Here is a 19061-nt window from a genome sequence, read left to right as displayed (position 1 = left end):
ATAATCTTATGAACAGAGGAGTCTGGTGGGCAATAATCCATGAGGTCACAAAAAAGTCAGACATGACTCGGTGACTAAACAACAATTAAGGCTCCAGCATTTGAACTTCTTGTAACATCATCAAGTAAGCGAATTACAGTTGTTTGTTATGCTCCTTTCTCTTTCTTCTATCTTGTATTCATCAAAATATAGTCACATGTGTAAGAATATGTTCATTCAAATTTTTTTTTAGCGCTTCCCTGGTGGCTCAACAACCTCAGATATGCAGATGATACCACCCTAATGTCAGAAAGCAAAGAGGAACTAAAGAGCCTCTTGATGAAGGTGAAAGAGGAGAGTGAAAAATCTGGCTTAAAACTCAGCATTCAAAAAACTAAGATCATGGCATCTGGTCCCAGCACTTCATGACATATAGAAGAGGAAAAAGTGGAAACAGGGACAGATACTACTAACTAGCTATTTTGAAAGTCATTAATAGTTAGGGTAAATTGAAAATTTTTAGTTGAAAAAATATAAAACTAGTGGGTCTTCACAATGTACACCCAGAGGGCCAAAATTGTTAAAATCATTGTGGGTTTTTAAATAGCACTCAAGGTTCAGATCTCATAAAAGAATGATAATTATGAATCAATATTTTAAAATGTAATATATTTTTCAAACAATAAAGTAGAAATTACTTGTTATCACTGTATAGTTTTTGCCACATATTGGCTTCAAATCTGACATAGCTAAGTGGAGCATCAAACAATTTTGTCTCATCTATATGATTAATTCACCAAATGTTAGGAAATTAAAGCCACAATCTCATCTAAGTCTAAAACAAGTAATTAAACTTGTCATGTTACTAATGAAATACAGTCCAAATAGAATTTAAATAGCTTCACAAACATACTGAATAAATAAATAGGTTCAACTGAAGCCAATTTTTAAAAAAAATTGTTTTAGTAAAACATTTAAGCCATATTGTCCAAGATAGTAACTACTAGCCACCTGTGGCTATTCAGCACTTGAAATGTGGCCAGTCCCAATTCAGGTATGCTGTGGTGTGAAGCGTAAACCAGATATCAAAAGATTTTGTGTAAAAAAAGAATGTAATATGCCTCATTAATAATTTTAAATTATTGATTAAATATTAAAAATATACTATTTTGCACTAAGTTAAATTTAGTTAAAAATATAATATTAAAATAAATTTTATCTTTTAAAATGTTTTATTATGACTAGTTAAAAATTTTAAATTATGTATGTGGCTCACATCACACTTGTATGACACAGCACTGTTCTGGTCATCAACATAATTTACCAATACCCTGGTACATATACATGCTTGAAGTGGTGTGGTGTGGGGGAGAAGCTTTCTATTCAGATGCATCAGAAGAAACTCATTCCTGTTCAGCTATCTACTTTTTAGAAACTTAGGGGAAAGTGCTCATCTATAGCTACAACCGTAAAATAAATCAGTAAAATAGAGCTTTTTAAATGAGGTGTATTGAAGATTAAAAGTACAGGTATTTGTCATGTCATGTAATAGGTACTCAATAAATATCAATGGTCCCCTCTTCCCTCTTTAACTTAGATTTTTAAAAGTCTCTATTTTTGCTTTATAAAATAGAAATAGTATGTATGCCAAAATTATTTATAATATTACTACCTGGGGATAGCTATTATTATAATTTATGCAGGTAGATAATCTCAGTCTTTTTTTTTTTTTTTCGTGTGGCTAAGAGGGAAAGGGAAAAAAGAGAATCCATGTTATGTAAACTATTTTGTGGCCTGATTTTTTAATTGCATAGCTACTTATTGCAACTACCTGTGTCATTAAAAATTCTTTAATATAATTATTAATGACAGTGTGGTATTCCATGGTGTGGATATATCATAATTGATGAAGCTAAATCCCCTGTGTTGGCTGTTTAGTCATTTTGAAGATTTCGCTATCACTAAAGAAAGAAAAATAATATTGAACACTCTCAAAGCCAACTATTTATTTCACTTTTATGATTATTTCCCTTAGGATTATTTCTAAAGAGATAAAGATAATTTACACATATAAAGATATGTGATGACATATTCCCAGACTGCCTCTCAAAAGAGTTTATATACTAATCATGTATAAAAATACTCATTTCCCCCATACTTTTAATCTTGGATAAATTCCTTTTGTGTTTTACCATTTTATAGGTAAAAATATGAGTATTTTTAAGTTTTTCCATGAGTAGAGGGGTTTTCATAAATCCCTCTGTCATGTGTATTATGCAGAATTCCATGGACTGCTACCACAATATCAATTCATCTCCCAGAATCTGACCATATACTCTACATTGAACCACTTGTGTACTAAATCCTCTTAGGGGTTATTCTCATTAGTATCAAACGTACTGACATCTGTCCCATTTTAAGCAAAACAAAACAACAACATAAAAGTCTGGTCCTACTTTGTTGCTCTCCTTTGAAAAAGAACTTCTCAAAAGTATTATCAATGCTCTTTGCCTTCGACTGTTTCCTCCCATTCACTTGAATCCAACCCAGTCAGGCATTTGTTGCCACTTCTTCAATGAAAACGGTTACCAACGACCTCCATATGGAGTCAGCAGTCAACCACCAGTCCTATTTTATTTGACTTGGTGTATCACCCCTCCTTAGCTTACAGTGCTGCCCACTCCCTCTTACCTTGCCTTCTGGAACAGCACACTTTTCAGGTTTCCTTTGTATTTAACAGACCTAGTATCTCCTTTCTTGGTGACTCCTCTTCATGCTGACACTGTAATGCCAGCAGACCCAAGGAATCAGTCTTTATCTTCTCCTTGGTCCCTTCACTCACTGTTTTGGTGATCACATCCAATTTCATACTGGTGACTCACAAACACGTATCTCCAGCTCTGATCTCTGTCCAGAACTCCAGACTTATAAAACTGACTGCCTTCCTTCCCAAAGGCTGTACTTGGACACCTGATGGCATCAAACTCAAAGTTCCAAACCTGAATGCCTGATTTTCCCCTCTGCTTTGCTTACAATCTTCCCCAACGCAGTTAATGGTAACTTCTTCCTTCCAGTTCCTCAACCACAAAATTCTGGACTATGCTTTTATTGCTCTCTTTTTCTCACTGGCGTGACCTTTTAAATGTGTCCAAAAGCTGATGATTTCACACTACCTCCACTTCCTAATGCAGGCCATCATTATCTCTCACCTGGGCTTTTAAAATAACTTTCTAAAGGTTCAGTCTTCTCTTGCCCCTCCTTTCCTCCATCATAAACACAACTGCCAGAGTGATACTGCTAAAACATAACTTAGGTCTTGTTACTCTGCACATTTCCTCATACTTCTGCTTCCAATAGCTTCCCATAGTACTCAGAGTAGAATTGGAAGTTTTAGAAATGGCTATTGGGCTCTAAATGTCCCACCCTCACTCTTACCACTTAGATTATACTTTCTACCCTTCTCCCATCTATAACTCTGTTCCTGCCACACAAGCCTCCTGCCAGAAACATACCCACCTTAGTAAACATGGCTAGAACACTCATACTCCATATTTCTGCATGACCAGCCCTCTTGCCCCCTTCATGACTTCCCTTCAATGTCACTTTTTCAGCTGGGACTATTGCCAAAAATCTATTCAAAATTACAATCTGCCTCCTCCCCCACAACTCCAGCATCTTCTCTTTTACGCTAATGTCTATTTTTTTCAGAGGACTTTTCACCTTCTAATGCACTGCTGTGAATAATTTAACTAGGTATCACGTTTAACTGTGTGTCTCCAACTTGCTTCATGAGTACAGGGGGTTTTGTCTATTTTATGCCAGTAATTTCTCAACAAATATTTGTTAAAAATATGAAATATAAATAACTTCTTCATCTCTTTTGTCCCTTTTCACTTCTGGCTGTTCATTCTATCAATTAATTAGCAAACTGTCTTCATATGTTTTAATGATTTTAATTTTTTGTGCCTGATATTTGCCAATATTTCCTATTTATCATTTAATTTTTACCCTTATTATTTTTTCCTTAAAAAATTCCTTGTCTTTAGAATAGATATTATATTCACAGGTTTCAAAATTCAAAAGGTTTAATAAATTGGGGGGGGGGTACAATAAAAATTTTCTCTCACACTCAGACGCCCAGTCTTCTAGCTCCTGTCCCCAAGGAAACAAAAGGTATCAATTTTTTTGTATTTTTCAGACATATAAGCAAATATATATCTGAATATAGTATATGTAATGAGAGAAAGAGTACACGTTTACTTTTTACTAATTTACAAAATGTGTACTGTACACTGTTACAAGGTTTGCTTAACCTTATATCACACCCTAATCAGCTTGACCCTGGAGAGTGTTTCATATCAGTGAATGCTAAGTATTTACCTTTTTTTTTTTTTTTTTTTGGCTGTGCCATGCAGCTTGCAGGATGTTAGTTCCCAGACCAGGGGAGCTAAGGGTCTCCAGAGGTGAAAGCACAGAGCCCTAATCACTGGACCACCAGGGAATTCCCTACATTATTTTTTAATCCAGAAAATAATACATTGTACAGAAACTTATAAAATTAACCCCTATTGGTATTAAGATTATTTCCTTAATCTTTAGCTACTACAATGAATAACCAAAAATAAATCACTATATATTCAAGTATCCCCTGGAGTAAGAAATGGCAACCCTCTCCATATTCTTGCCTGAAAAAATTTCATGGACAGAGAAGCCTGGTGGGCTACTGTCCAAGGGGTCAAAAAAAGAGTCAGAAATAAATCACTGTATATTCAAGTATACAATTGACACTTTAACAATATGGAAGGAGGGTGGGATCTTCCCAACCCAGGGACTGAACAAGAGTCTCCTGAGTCTCCTGCATTGGAAGGCTGATTCTTTTCCACTGAGCAGCCTTTGTTAAGAAGAACAGAATCCTCTGGGGTTACTCAAAACGTGTTTTTCCCCTTCCCCTACCAGAGGCTTGAGGGGAGTTTTCACAAATATTCACTGTGGATATCTAGTGGAACTCCTTGAAGTAAAACTCAAAAAAGTGTGGGGAGCGCTCATGACTAAGGTCCCTAGGATTTTTAATTCTGAGTTGTCCACACTCGGCATCCAGTAATTCATCAATTATAGTGCAGCTTTTTCTACCCCAACACTGGTTCCTATGAAAGTTTCTGCTAATGGGTTTCTTCTCAGATAATTTGTGATTCTCTGTATCACCTGTGTCTCCAGTTTTGGGTGCAGTGATTTATTTGCCCTTGGCCTTATTCCTCTGACATACAGAAGAAGAGTTGTTGATTTTCCAGTTTGCTCAACTTTCTACTCCTCATCAGAGCAGAGTAGCAAATGATAAGCCCCTTACTTGCTGGACAGAAAATTAGAAGTCCATATTGATTCTTTAAAGATTTTATACTTGCCTGAGGAAACATCCTGTTAGATTTTATTAAATGTTTATGTCATTGTATATATTTAAATTTTTTCTTCATGATTTCACTGCAGGTAACATGCAGTTCATGGGGTCGCAAAGAGTCGGATACGACTAAACGACTTCACTTTCACTTTTCACTTTCATGCATTGGAGAAGGAAATGGCAACCCACTCCAGTGTTCTTGCCTGGAGAATCCCAGGGACGGGGAAGCCTGATGGGCTGCTGTCTATGGGGTCGCACAGAGTTGGACACGACTGAAGCGACTTAGCAGCAGTAGCAGCAACATGTTTTAAAAGGACTTCTCTACTCCAAGATTACTTAATATTTGTTTTTATTTTTATCTAATTATTTTACGATTTTTTTCTTATTCATATTTTAATGCATCTGGAGTTCATTGAGTCACATGGAATAAGAGATTTAACCTCATTTTCTAATTCCCTGCTATTTAGTATTATCATATAAATAATCCAATCTTTCCCTCACAGTATAAAAATTTTACCTTTACATCAAATTAAATTATTATAGATACTCTCTGTATTTCTATTTTCTTCCACTGAGCTGCTACAGACATATAAAATCTTCTAATTTGCTTTAATATTAAATATATATTTATATTCGGTATGCAAGTTTTACCACTCTCCTAGCCACAATGAAGTCAATTTCACTTCTGTCCTTTATTGTGCCCATCTTTGCATGAAATGTTTCCTTGGTATCCCTACTTCTCTTAAAGAGAACTCTAGTCTTTCCCATTCTACCTAGGGACAACCACAGTGGTGTGGTCACTCACCTAGAGCCAGACATCCTGAAGTGTGAAGTCAAGTGGATCCCAGAAAGCATTACCACAATCAAATCTAGTGGAGGTGATGGAATTCCAGCTGAGCTATTTCAAATCCTAACATATGATGCTGTTAAAGTGCTGCATTCAATATGCTAGCAAATTTGGAAGTCAGCAGTGGCCACAGGACTGGAAAAGGTCAGTTTTCATTCCAGTCTCAAAGAAGGGTAATGTCAAAGACTATTCAAACTACCACAAATTGTACTCATTTCACAGCTAGCAAGGTAATGCTCAAAATTCTTCAAGCTAGCCTCCAGCAGTACATGAACTGAGAACTTCCAGAAGTATAAGCTGCATTTAGAAAAGGCAGAGAAACCAGAGATCAAATTGCTAACATCTGCTATATCTTACAGAAATTTTTCTTATAGAAAAAGCAAAGAAATTCCAGAAAAACATCTACTTCTACTTCACTGAGTACACTAAAGCCTTTGACTATGTGAATCACAACAAACTGAAAAATTCTTAAAGAGACGGAAATACCAGACCGCCTTACCTGCCTCCTGAGAAACCTGTATGCACATCAAGAAACAACAGTTAGAACCAAACATAGAACAGTGGACTAGTTCAAAATTGGGAAAGGAGTATGTCAAGGATGTATATTGTCATCCTGTTTATTTAACTTCTGTGCAGAGGACATCATGTGAAATGCCGGGCTGGATGAATCATAAGCTGGAATCAAGATTTCTGGGAAAAATATCAACAACCTCAGATAAACAGATGATACTATCCTAATGTCAGAAAGCAAAGAGGAACAAAAGAGCCCCTTGAGAGTGAAAGAGGAGGTTGAAAAGGCTGGCTTAAAATTCAGCATTCAAAAAACTGAGATCATGGCATCTAGTCCCATCACTTCCTGGCAAATAAATGGGGAAACAATGGAAGCAGTGACAGACTTTATTTTCTTGGGCTTCAAAATCACTGCAGATGGTAACTACAGCCATGAAATTAAAAGACATTTGCTCCTTGGAAGAAAAGCTATGACCAACCTAGACAGCATATTAAAAAGCAGAGACATTACTTTGCCAACAAAGGTCCATCTACTCAAAGCTATGGTTTTTCCAGTAGTCATATGGATGTGAGAGTTGGATCAAAAAGAAAGCTGAGCACCAAAGAATTGATGCTTTTGAACTGTGGTATTGGAGAAGACTATCAGCGTCTCTTGGACAGCAAGGAGACCAACTTGCTAAAGGAAATCCTAAAGGAAATCGACTCTGAATATTCATTGGAAGGACTGATGCTACAGCTGAAGCTCTAATAAGTTGGCTACCTGATGGGAAGAGCCGACTAATTGGAAAAGATCCTGATGTTGGGAAAGATTAAGGGCAGGAGGAGAAGGGGGTGACAGAGGATGAGATTGGCTGGATGGCATCATTAACACAATGGGCGTGAGTTTGAGCAAACTCCAGGAGATGGTGAAGGACAGGGAAGCCTGGCGTGCTGCAGTCCATGGGGTTGCAAAGAGTTGTACATGACGGAGCATCTGAACAACCACCCCCAGTTATTCTTCATTCTGAAACTTTGGGCAATTTCACAACCTTAATCTTCCTAATATATTTTGGAATAATGTTCAAGAATTCTTCAATTTCAATTGTATTAAATTAACAGATTAATTTCATGAGTCATGGGTAATGGCACCCCACTCCAGTACTCTTGCCTGGAAAATCCCATGGATGGAGGAGCCTGGTAGGCTGCAGTCCATGGGGTCGTGAAGAGTCGGACATGACTGAGTGACGTCACTTGCACTTTTCACTTTCATGCATTGGAGAAGGAAATGGCAACCCACTCCAGTGTTCTTGCCTGGAGAATCCCAGGGACAGCGGAGCCTGGTGGGCTGTCGTCTATGGGGTCGCACAGAGTCGGACACGACTGAAGCGACTTAGCAGTAGCAGCAGCAGGGTATTTTGAAATCAGATCAACTATTGAATAAAATTAGGAATTTTATAGTCAAACTGATTTAAGACATTAATTGGACTAATTGCTTTTGGAAATGCAGCAATGAGGTTGGTTTCCCATGCTGTTCAAACAAGGTACCAACCCAGTCTCCCATGGTATCTCTGCTTGTTTGCTGCTCTCCTTCACTCACAACATGGCTGCCAGCAGCAACCACAGTTGTGTACTTTCCTGGTAGAACCACAGTGAAAAGAATGCACTACTTCTCACCTGTATCTAACAAAAGTTCTGAGCTTTGCTCTGATTTGGACCACCTTTTGCTGTGGCCTGAGGAAATGAAGCTACTGACTGGTACACATTCCCAGCTAGGGTGTACCTTTGGATCTGGGGATGGAATCATTCCAATCCAAACTGGCAAGCTGCTACTAAATAGGAGCAGTTAAATGTTGGGATTAACCATGATCGCAATGAAAATTTCTTATAATTTAAAAATGTCCCCCAGACCTTTCAGCCTTCTTAGTCCTAGCAGTAGGCATCTATTTAAAATATATACACACTCACTTGTGCAGGTGTACGCATACATGTACACAAGCTATGCGAATTCTTACAAGGCCTAAAAACTAGAACCAAAAGGTGAAATGGTCTTATCCAAATCATGGCAGATATTGGCAAATGAGAGTTAAACATATAATTCATTGTGCTAGATAGAACAGTATATTTACATGACTGACTCACCAATAGCCAGAGATTTCTGATGCACACCACCTCTGTAGTTATTCAGAATAGCCTATTTATTCTCTTTCTCCTCAGTAAGACTACTTCTGAAATCTCATTCAATTTTATTGGTGTTTCATCATTCACTGCCAGCATATTTGTCATGGTCTCTGCAGTTGGCATTTGTCTATAATTTGGTCAGGGTAAATGTGCATATGTCCATTCCCCTCAATATTCCAAGCCTTCTTAAAGGGAAGGACACATTCTAGTCTAGTCTACCTGTTGAACCCCTTACCAAGGAGCTTAGCAGCGACCACTGTATATTAAGGATTACTGAATAAATATCATCAAGTAGAACATATCATTAGCTATATGAAATTTATTCTGGATAATTATATGTGACAAACAGACTATTAAACTAGAATTTATGAACCCATATTCTTCCAAAGTACTTTTCTACTGCTCTCATAACAGGACTTGCCACTCTCACCTCATTGTTTTCAACTTTCATTCATCTCAATTGAGCAATCATTTATTTAGAAGCTGCTATGTACCAGGATATGCTTGGTGCTAACGATACAAATATTGCTAATTACTTTATCTTCTAGGGTGTACAGCCTCAGCATTGAATATACCTTCTGGGAAGGTTCTTACCAGCGCCCTTCTGTCTTATTTTAACCCTATGCATTCCTCAGATTCCATAGTGAATCATACTTCTTCCATCAAGTCTTTCTGAGCTATTTTTCCTTCAGTGCTGCTTCTTTGTGCAGAAATCTTAGCATATTCATCTCATTCTCTAATCTCAGTAATGGCAATGGAGCTGTGAATCTCAGTCTTTATTGAGTGGTGCAGGGTTACCCAAAAGAAGAGCACAAAGAGTTTAGATTCAAACAGAGGTAAGAAAGTGTGTTGTAAAAAATAGATCCTAGTGGAAGGGAGCTGATACAGGCTGCTAAGGCAAAGCTTCCATGTTTAGGAGCCATTAACCTAGAAATACCACAGTCTCAGCCAGCTTTCCTGAGGGACAAGATGCCATCTGGGAAGAAAGGTCATGGGGCAGCCAACCCGCTTTAAAACGACAGTCAGGTTTACCTCCCTTCATGGCACAATCAGTCTAATTACTAAAAACACCAACAGCAAACACAAAAAAACCCCTCATCCTTGCTGGATGAGTTCTAAAATGTCTTTAACAAGGTTGGGGTTGGGAAGGGAGAGAGGATGTTTATTTTACAATTAGAGATAAACTAAGTACATGGTTAATATTTCACTGTGATTGAGTTTCAATTAAAGTATAATTAATCAATAAATAAACTATTAATTATATGTTATTAATATTTTCTCAGCTTTATTACAAGATGGGAAGAAAGGAAGACAGAAAGGCAGGGGGCTTTCAGGAGACCACAAACATGTTTGCCTATGAGGAACATGTGACCGTTGCCACAGAGAAGTAAGAAACCAGCTTAGGTCTTGAAAGCCACAGACTTCACCTAGGATTGCCTTTCCGAGAGCTGAGACACACAGAAGCTGTCACAGAGGAGTCTGGATCAAGAAGCTAAGAAAGCAAAGAGCTCGGGTTGGTGGATTTAAGATTGTCTTTGTTATTAATTTCTTAACACTAGTAATTTTACATAGAAGAGCTTCATTCACAAGCAATTCATTAAGAAATATAATAAAAACTAATATTTGCTGGGTGTTCATTGGAAGGACTGATGCTAAAGCTGAAACTCTAATACTTTGGCCACCTCATGTGAAAATTTGACTAATTGGAAAAGACCCTGATGCTGGGAGGGATTGGGGGCAGGAGGAAAAGGGGACGACAGAAGATGAGATGGCTGGATAGCATCACCGACTCGATGGACATGAGTTTGAGTGAACTCCGGGAGTTGGTGATGGAGAGAGAGGCCTGGCGTGCTGCAGTTCATGGGGTTGCAAAGAGTCGGACACGACTGAGCGACTGAAATGAACTGAATATTTGCACATTCATCATCTTTCATTTCAAGGGAAGTGTCTTTTACTTCTAATTTACTATAAATATGTCCCTTCAATAGTGTTTCTTTCTTTTTAAATGTACATTCTTTGGGGAAATTTTTGAATTCAACATAATAGAGTAAAAAGCATATTTTCCTACAAAATGTTCCCCAGAAACTTTATATACTTAACACTATATGAAGTAGGTTATTGATTTGACCCAGGGTGGCATTTCTCAGTTTGTTCATTAAATGAATTTTAATATAGAATTTACACTAGAGAAGATGGCCTTGCCAACAAGAATTTTAAGTCACTTAGCATTATAGTTGTCATTCAGAAGAGGATTGTCATTCTCATGATACAATCAAAAGTCATTTTCTTATTGCCATTTACAGCAAAATGGATGGACTTAGAGATTATCTTACTAAGTGAAGTCAGAGAAAGACAAGTATTACATGTTATCATTTATGTGTGGAATCTAAAAAATAATACATGAATCTATGCACAAAAAAGAAACAGACTCACAAATATAGAAAACAAACATATGCTTACCAAAGCAGAAATGAGTGGAGAGATAAATTTGGAATATGGGACTAACAAACTACTACACGTAAAGTAACAGAAAGGCCAGCACTGTTAGGACAAAGTCTAGTTTAAAGCAACAGGATTTACTCTATAGCACAGGGAACTATATTCAATATCTTATAATAACATATAATGGAAAATAATCTGAAAAATATATATATATAGCTGAGTCACTTTGCTATACACCTGAAACTAACACAAAATTGTAAATTAACTAAACTTGAATTTTAACAGTGCATTTTCTAAAAAAGTTTATAAAATATGTTTTGTATTCAGTATAGGGCAAAATCATGGTAGATTACAGATAACATAATTACATGGGTATATTTTCCTCTGTAATCAATTTTTAGTACTGATTTTAAAATTTCCACTGAAGAGAAGCTTCATATCTTGAAATGAAAATTCAGTTATAAAAAATTCAAGTTTTAAAAAAATTCATGTTTAAAAACTATTTCTTACCAATAGTAAAGTGATAAATAAGAAAGATACTTTAACCATATACAAATCTTTAAAACCGTTACTTCAGGGAAATTACTTTGCAGAAAAAATAAGAAAACCTCTCCTTTCAAGAGTCAATTTAAACATTTACTGGTAGACTATATTCCAAGCACAAGGTGCCTCTAAAAATGGTAAATTAGAAGTATAGTGACCCCTAAAAAAAATAAAAAATTTTATGACAAAAACCTACATAATTGAAGAAGTTTTAGCTCATCACCTGTATATGTCTTCTAACTGCAGATCAAAATCTTGAAGTTTCTTTTGATATTTCTCTGTAAAGTTATAGAATTCATTAAGGATTGAAGATTTCAAGTCAGGGTATGGACATTCCAAAGTTTCTAATTCCATGGGCAGTTGACTAAGCAGGTTACTTCTTTCTTCTGAAGAATGATCTAATATCTGAAAAAAAAATTATATGATTATTCTATTTAATATAAATGACAAATTGATAGATTACTATCTGTATTGCACTTACTTTCATGCTCCAGTCTGAAAGATAATTTTCTATTTCCTGTTGCTCTAGCCTAAGTTGTTCATAGACAGCTTTCAATTGTTTCTTCACGAAGTCAACCTATAGGACATTTAAAGCAAGTGGTATGCAAATTATTGATTTATTCAATATTTAAATTTAAAGTCACAGAAATTTGTCTCAAAAGTCAGTAAGTGATGACAAATTAAATAAGTGAAAGTCCCTTTCAGAATCCATGGAAGAGGGTTCAAGAGATGTCACATCCAGGCAGTGTCCATCAGGCAAAGGAGCTTTAAAGGGGCTTCTGGACAGATAACCCCAAAATGAGTTCAATTATAGCCACTCTGCACTCACAGTGAGTTTTGTTTGTGATAAGGCAGAAAGCTTACCAGACTGCCTCTGTTCCAATCACCCCCTCCTTTCCTCACATCCTTGCTACTAATCCCCAGATGGGCACTGATTTTTAATGTTCATTTTTAATTATTTATGAAAGCAATATGACAATACTACAAAAGCAACTAAAAAAATAGAGTAAGAAAAAAATCACCTGAAAGCCTACATACAGTGGCAACCATGATAAAGGAGTTTATGCTCTAGTCAGTGGCTGCTAAGTTGCTTCAGTCGTGTCCAACTCTGCGTGACCCCACAGACGGCAGCCCACCAGGCTCTGCCATCCCTGGGATTGTCCAGGCAAGAACACTGGAGTGGGTTGCCATTTCCTTCTCCAATGCATGAAAGTGAAAAGTGAAAGTGAAGTCACTCAGTCGTGTCCCACTCTCTGCGACTGCATGGACTCCAGCCTACCAGGTTCCTCCATCAATAGGATTTTCCAGGCAAGAGTACTGGAGTGGGTTGCCATTGTAGTAAGTAAACTCATAAAAAAGTAGGTAAGAAAGTATCAGGAGGAGGTAAGTGAGGTATAAACTGGGTGAGGGGATAGGGAGTGACTGGGGCTTCTCTCGTATGAGTGGTCAGTACAGGCATCTCAGAGGAAAGGACATTAATGCTAAGACTAAAAGACAAAAAGAGCCATCAGTGGGACAGAAGAAACAGCCCGTGCAAAGGCCTTGAGACAGGAAGGAGTCTGGCTTATGTGAGGAATAGGAAGAAGGCCAGCACTGTTAGGACAAAGTCTAGTAGGTAAAGCAGGGTATCAGATAGATAGTAAGACTAAAGAGGTGGAAGGTGGGGTCAGATGCATGGGGAGTTTTGGTACCAGGTACCCAACACACAGTGAGGCCAAGAGATATCAAAATGTCAGAGTTTGGAGCAGAGAAAGGCTTGCTACAGGGCCCTGCAAAGAGACAGGTGGCTCATGCCTTAAAAAACCCCAAACTCCCCAAAAGCTTTTAGCAAATCCCTTTTTATACGAAAGGTAAGGGAGGGGCCATAGTTAGTTGTTGCAAAATTCTAGTGTCAGATCCTTTGTTCTCCAAGTTAAGTCATGGTCAGGTCACAAAGATCATGCAAACCTCCACTGAAACAAATGATAGTCTCTGTTCTAACAAGAAAGAGCAAAGTCCCAAGGTTCAACTTCTCCCCTCCCGCCAAGATCCAGACTCTGGCTAGGAGGAGGGAGTCCCTGTGCCAGCCGGTTACCTTGCCTGGGAGCATTAGTCCAGCAAGCAGTCTGGGTCCTCCCACCAGTGCCCAGGCCTGGCTGAGGAGACAGATCTCAGCCGGTGGCACTTTCAGGGTCCACTCCCCAGGCCTTGCCCAGCCATTATCACTGAGGGAGCAAGAAGCCCAGGACCCAGCCATCACATGGCCCAAAGCTGGGGGAACCTGGTCCTACAGACTGTGGCCCATGGAGACTGCCACACCATTAGGTCTAAAAGATGGGGATTGGGGAGAGTTTTGCTGTTGCTTCAGGGCCTGGGCCTGGCCAGTGGGTGGCCATGGTGAAGGTTCTGGAGCCTTGAAGGACACAGCCCTCACCCTTTCCCCAGGTCCACCAGCTCACCTGCCAGCTAGAGGTCAGAGGGCCTGGAGCACCCCAGAGAGGGTGGTGATCCACTTCTCACCACACTTCGTGCTGTGAGGACCACCTCATGGCTGACTGCTGGTGAAGTGGGACTTGTAACCACAGCGCTAACAGTCACCCCTTAATGGTTACATGCTAACGGTCTCTAAGGATCTCACTCTAACAGTCTCTCTTTAAAGGTCTCACGCTAAGGATCTTGCGCTAAAGGTCAGGAGCTCAGGCTGCACACTTGCCCCACCCCTATTACAGGAGGAACCCTGGCCAGTAGGAGCCCTGAGGGGATTTACCAGGAGGATGACTTAATCCCTGTCCCTAGGATAGGATCTCAGAATACACTGGAAGGAGGAGAAAGGAGGAAAGCAGGGTTATGAGGTTATTGTAACATTTCTAGGTGAGAAATGAGCATGTTGGACAGATTAAGGGACAGAATTTGCTATACATTCTATTTAAGCACATAAAACATACACGTTTATCTCAGACTCTTCCAAATATTACAGTATTAAAAGTAAAGGAGATATACTGACCTCTTCCAATACTTTCATAGAGTTAGATTCACTGTGTGAGTGTGAATACTGTGAAATGTGATGCTGTCTGTATTTTAGATCTTCTCTCAATTGCTGAATAGGATTTATTACATTTTTAAGATATGTGCACCATTGTTCTGATAACTCCTGTTCTATGGTGAAACAAAATCAAAGCAACACATTATTAAGTTTCTTCAAGAACAGGTTATTAAGATGCAGATTTTTTGGATTCCTTTAGAAAAAAACAAACAGCAGTTAATATTTAAAAGACTGAAATGTGTGGCCCACTTTCATCTTTAAAACAAAACTCCCCTTTAAATGTGGGACCAAAGAAAAAACAAAACCTACCAAAATTCATAAGGTCAGAAAGACATTCATTTCCAATGTTCTCTTCACTGAATAAGGATTTTATTTCAGATTCCATTTTGTATCTGAAATAGACAATATCTTAATCAATTATATTATAATCATAAACATATATACAAGTTAAAAAATAACTAGCAGTAGAAATACTCAATCTAATGTGGTTTCATTCACCTGTTCATTAATTCAGACAGCATACTACATTCCTAACATCGATTAGATAATCTCCAAGACACTGAGAGAGACAGAAGTATGGCTGCATACCTCAGAAGTAACAGCATTAGCAAGGCAAGGACAGGATACATCCCTGCACTATTTCAGGTGGAAAGAGCAGTGGGAAGTGGGGAGCCACTGAAGGATATTAAGCTGACCACACCAATTCAGATCTGTGTTTCAGAAAGATTTCCAAGGCAACAAGATGGACGATGGGCTGGAAGGAGGGTGGTCAATAAAAATGGAAGATGAAGAGGGGATCAGGCAAACCTGGACCAACAAGGAGGTTATTTTAAAAGTTCAGAGAAGGTCCTGACTTAGGGAAATGGGAGTAAAAGTATGTATTTTACATACCAAAAATATAATAAATCTTAATAAACTTTTACTATATTATTTAAATATAGTCATTTTAGAGTAAAACTATAACCAGCACTAAATGGACATAAATATACTGTACTCAATCCCTTATTTATGGCAGGTTTGATAAAAATCATAAAAAGAGTTTTGATTTGTTATGATTGTTAAGATACATTATTTAAATGGTATAAAATAAGAAAATACCAACAATATAATACTTTAATATGATTATTTTTATTTTTGTATGTAAGTTTCTAGTCCTTGTCTATATGCATGAATATTTTAAATAGTTGTAATTATAGCCTATCTACCATTTTACATTAAGACTTTTTGAAAACTAACTTTAATAATAATAAATAATTATTTATTTATTCCAAGTAATTTTTGTAATTATTGTTTACCTTAGTGGCTGCATGGTATCCTATTTTATATATGTGTCATCATCTTTTAAGCCAATTTACAAATATGAGACAAGGGTTTTGTTTACATGTATAAAGGAGGGGGTGCTACTGTAGATGACACTATTTCTTTAGCATATGGTCTTAGTCAAAAGCTTTTTTAAGATTACATATGAAATTGATGGGACTGGATGCCCTGATCATAAACATGGCATTCAGTCCCATCACTTCGTGGCAAAAAGATGGGGAAACAATGGAAACAGTGACAGATTTTATTTTGGGGGCTCCAAAATCACTGCAGATGGTGACTGCAGCCATGAAATTAAAAGATGCTTACTCCTTGCTTCCAAGGAGTAAGCTTGGAAGCAAGCTTACTTGCTTGGAAGCTATGATCAACCTAGACAGCACATTAAAAATCAGAGACGTTACTTTGCCAACAAAGGTCCATCTAGTCAAAGCTTTGGTTTTTCCAGTAGTCATGTATGGATGTGAGAGTTGGACTATAAAGAAAGCTGAGCACTGAAGAAATGATGCTTTTGAACTGTCATGTTGGAGAAGACTCTTGAGAGTCCCCTGGACTGCAAGGAGATCAAACCAGTCAATCAAACATGTATATTATCATATGTAAAATGATCAAACCAGTAAAGGAAATCAGTCCTGACTATTCATTGGAAGGACTGATGCTGAAGCTGAATCTCCAATACTTTAGCCACCTGATGTGAAGAACTGACTCATTGGAAAAGACCCTGATGCTGGGAAAGATTGAAAGCAGGAGGACAAGGGGATGACAGAGGATGAGATAGTTGGATGGCATCACCAACTCAATGTACATGAGTTTGAGCAAGCTTCAAATATTGGTAATAGACAAGGGAGCCTGGTGTGCTGCAGTCAGTGGGGTCGCAAAGAGTGGGACACACCTGAGTGACTGAACTGATGAAACTGATATACTGAGAATGGGTGCATGACAGTGGAGTATACCCAGAAGTTATTTCATAACATATATATATTTTTTAATTTATTTGGCTGTATCAGGTCTTTGTTGCGTCATTTGGGATTTTTTCTTACAGTTTCAGTATAAAGGCTTAATTGCCCTGTGGCATCTAGGATCCCATTCCCAACTAGGGATCGAACTTGCACTCTCTCCATTGCAAGGCCATTCTTTTCTTTTCTTTTTTTTTTTTTAATTGGAGGCTAATTACTTTACAATATTGTGCCATACAATTTGCCATACATTCACATGAATCAGCCATGGGTGTACATGTGTTTCCCATCCTGAACCCCGCTCCCACCTCCCGCCCCATCCCATCCCTCAGGGTCATCCCAGTGCACCAGCCCTGAGCACCCGGTCTCATGCATAGAACCTGGACTGGCGATCTATTTCACATATGATAATATACATGTTTCAATGCTGTTCTCTCAAATTATCCCACCCTCGCCTTCTCTCACAGAGTCCAGAAGTCTGTTCTTTACATCTGTGTCTCTTTTGCTGTCTCACATATAGGGTCATCGTTACCATCATTCTGAATTCCATATATATGCATTAATATACTGTATTGGTATTTTTCTTTCTGACTTACTTCACTCTGTAGAATAGGCTCCAGTTTCATCCACCTCATTAGAACTGATTCAAATACATTCTTTTTAATAGCTGAGTAATATTGCATTGTGTATATGGACCACAGCTCTGCCGATGGACATCTAGGTTGCTTCCATGTCCTGGCTATTGTAAACAGTGCTGCGATGAACATTGGGGTACACGTGTCTCTTTCAATTCTGGTTTCCTCGGTGTGTATGCCCAGCAGTGGGATTGCTGGGTCATATGGCAGTTCTATTTTCAGTTTTTTAAGGAATCTCCACACTATTCTCCATAGTGGCTGTACTAGTTTGCATTCCCACCAACAGTGTAAGAGGGTTCCTTTTTCTCCACACCCTCCCCAGCATTTATTGCTTGTAGACTTTGTGATAGTAGCCATTTTGACTAGCGTAAAATGGTACCTCATAGTGGTTTTGATTTGCATTTCTCTGATAATGAGTGATGTTGAGCATCTTTTCATGTGTTTGTTAGCCATCTGTATGTCTTCTTTGGAAAAATGTCAGTTTAGTTCTTTGGTTCATTTTTTGATTAGGTCACTTATTTTTCTGGAATTGAGCTGCAGGAGTTGCTTGTATATTTTTGAGATTAATTCTTTGTCAGATGCTTCATTTGCTATTATTTTCTCCCATTCTGAAGGCTGTCTTTTCACCTTGCTTATAGTTTCCTTCATTGTGCAAAAGCTTTTAAATTTAACTAGGTCCCATTTGTTTATTTTCGCTTTTATTTCCATTACTCTGGGATGTGGGTCATAGAGGATTCTGCTATGGTTTACATCAGAGAGTGTTTTGCCTATGTTTTCCTCTAGGAGTTTTATAGTTTCTGGTCTTACATTTAGATCTTTAATCCATTTTGAGTTTATTTTTGTGTATGGTTTTAGAAAGTGTTCTGGTTTCAGTCTTTTCAAGTGGTTGACCAGTTTTCCCAGCACCACTTGTTAAAGAGATTGTCTTTTCTCCATTGTATATTCTTGCCTCCTTTGTCAAAGATAAGGTGTCCATAGGTGTGCAGATTTATCTCTGGGCTTTCTATTTTGTTCCATTGATCTGTGTTTCTGTCTTGATGCCTGTGGCTTTGTAGTAGAGCCTGAAGTCAGGCAGGTTGATTCCTCCAGTTCCATTCATCTTTCTCAAGATTGCTTTGGCTATTCAAGGTTTTTTGTATTTCCATACAACTTGTGAAATTATTTGTTCTAGTTCTCTGAAAAATACCCGTGGTAGCTTAATAGGGATTGCATTGAATCTATAGATTGCTTTGGGTAGTATACTCATTTTCACTATGTTGAT

The 19061-nt window shown here is 37.9% G+C and overlaps 1 protein-coding gene across 9 annotated transcripts in view; it reads right to left on the bottom strand.

The window, feature by feature from the left end:
- CCDC148 (coiled-coil domain containing 148) overlaps nucleotides 1-19061 on the bottom strand; it is a 297891-nt gene that overhangs the window by 177569 nt on the left and 101261 nt on the right. For all 9 annotated transcript variants that reach the window (XM_059878265.1, XM_059878253.1, XM_059878256.1 and 6 more), the window contains 4 exons: nucleotides 15202-15284; nucleotides 14854-15005; nucleotides 12352-12447; nucleotides 12094-12275 (listed from right to left, as the gene is read on the bottom strand). In XM_059878265.1, coding sequence (XP_059734248.1) covers nucleotides 12094-12275; nucleotides 12352-12447; nucleotides 14854-15005; nucleotides 15202-15284 — 513 coding nt within the window. The remainder of the gene's footprint in view (nucleotides 1-12093; nucleotides 12276-12351; nucleotides 12448-14853; nucleotides 15006-15201; nucleotides 15285-19061) is intronic.

This window comes from Bos taurus, chromosome 2 (assembly GCF_002263795.3).
Source record: "Bos taurus isolate L1 Dominette 01449 registration number 42190680 breed Hereford chromosome 2, ARS-UCD2.0, whole genome shotgun sequence".
NCBI lineage: Eukaryota > Metazoa > Chordata > Mammalia > Artiodactyla > Bovidae > Bos > Bos taurus.
This window is presented reverse-complemented; position numbering and strand designations above follow the sequence as displayed.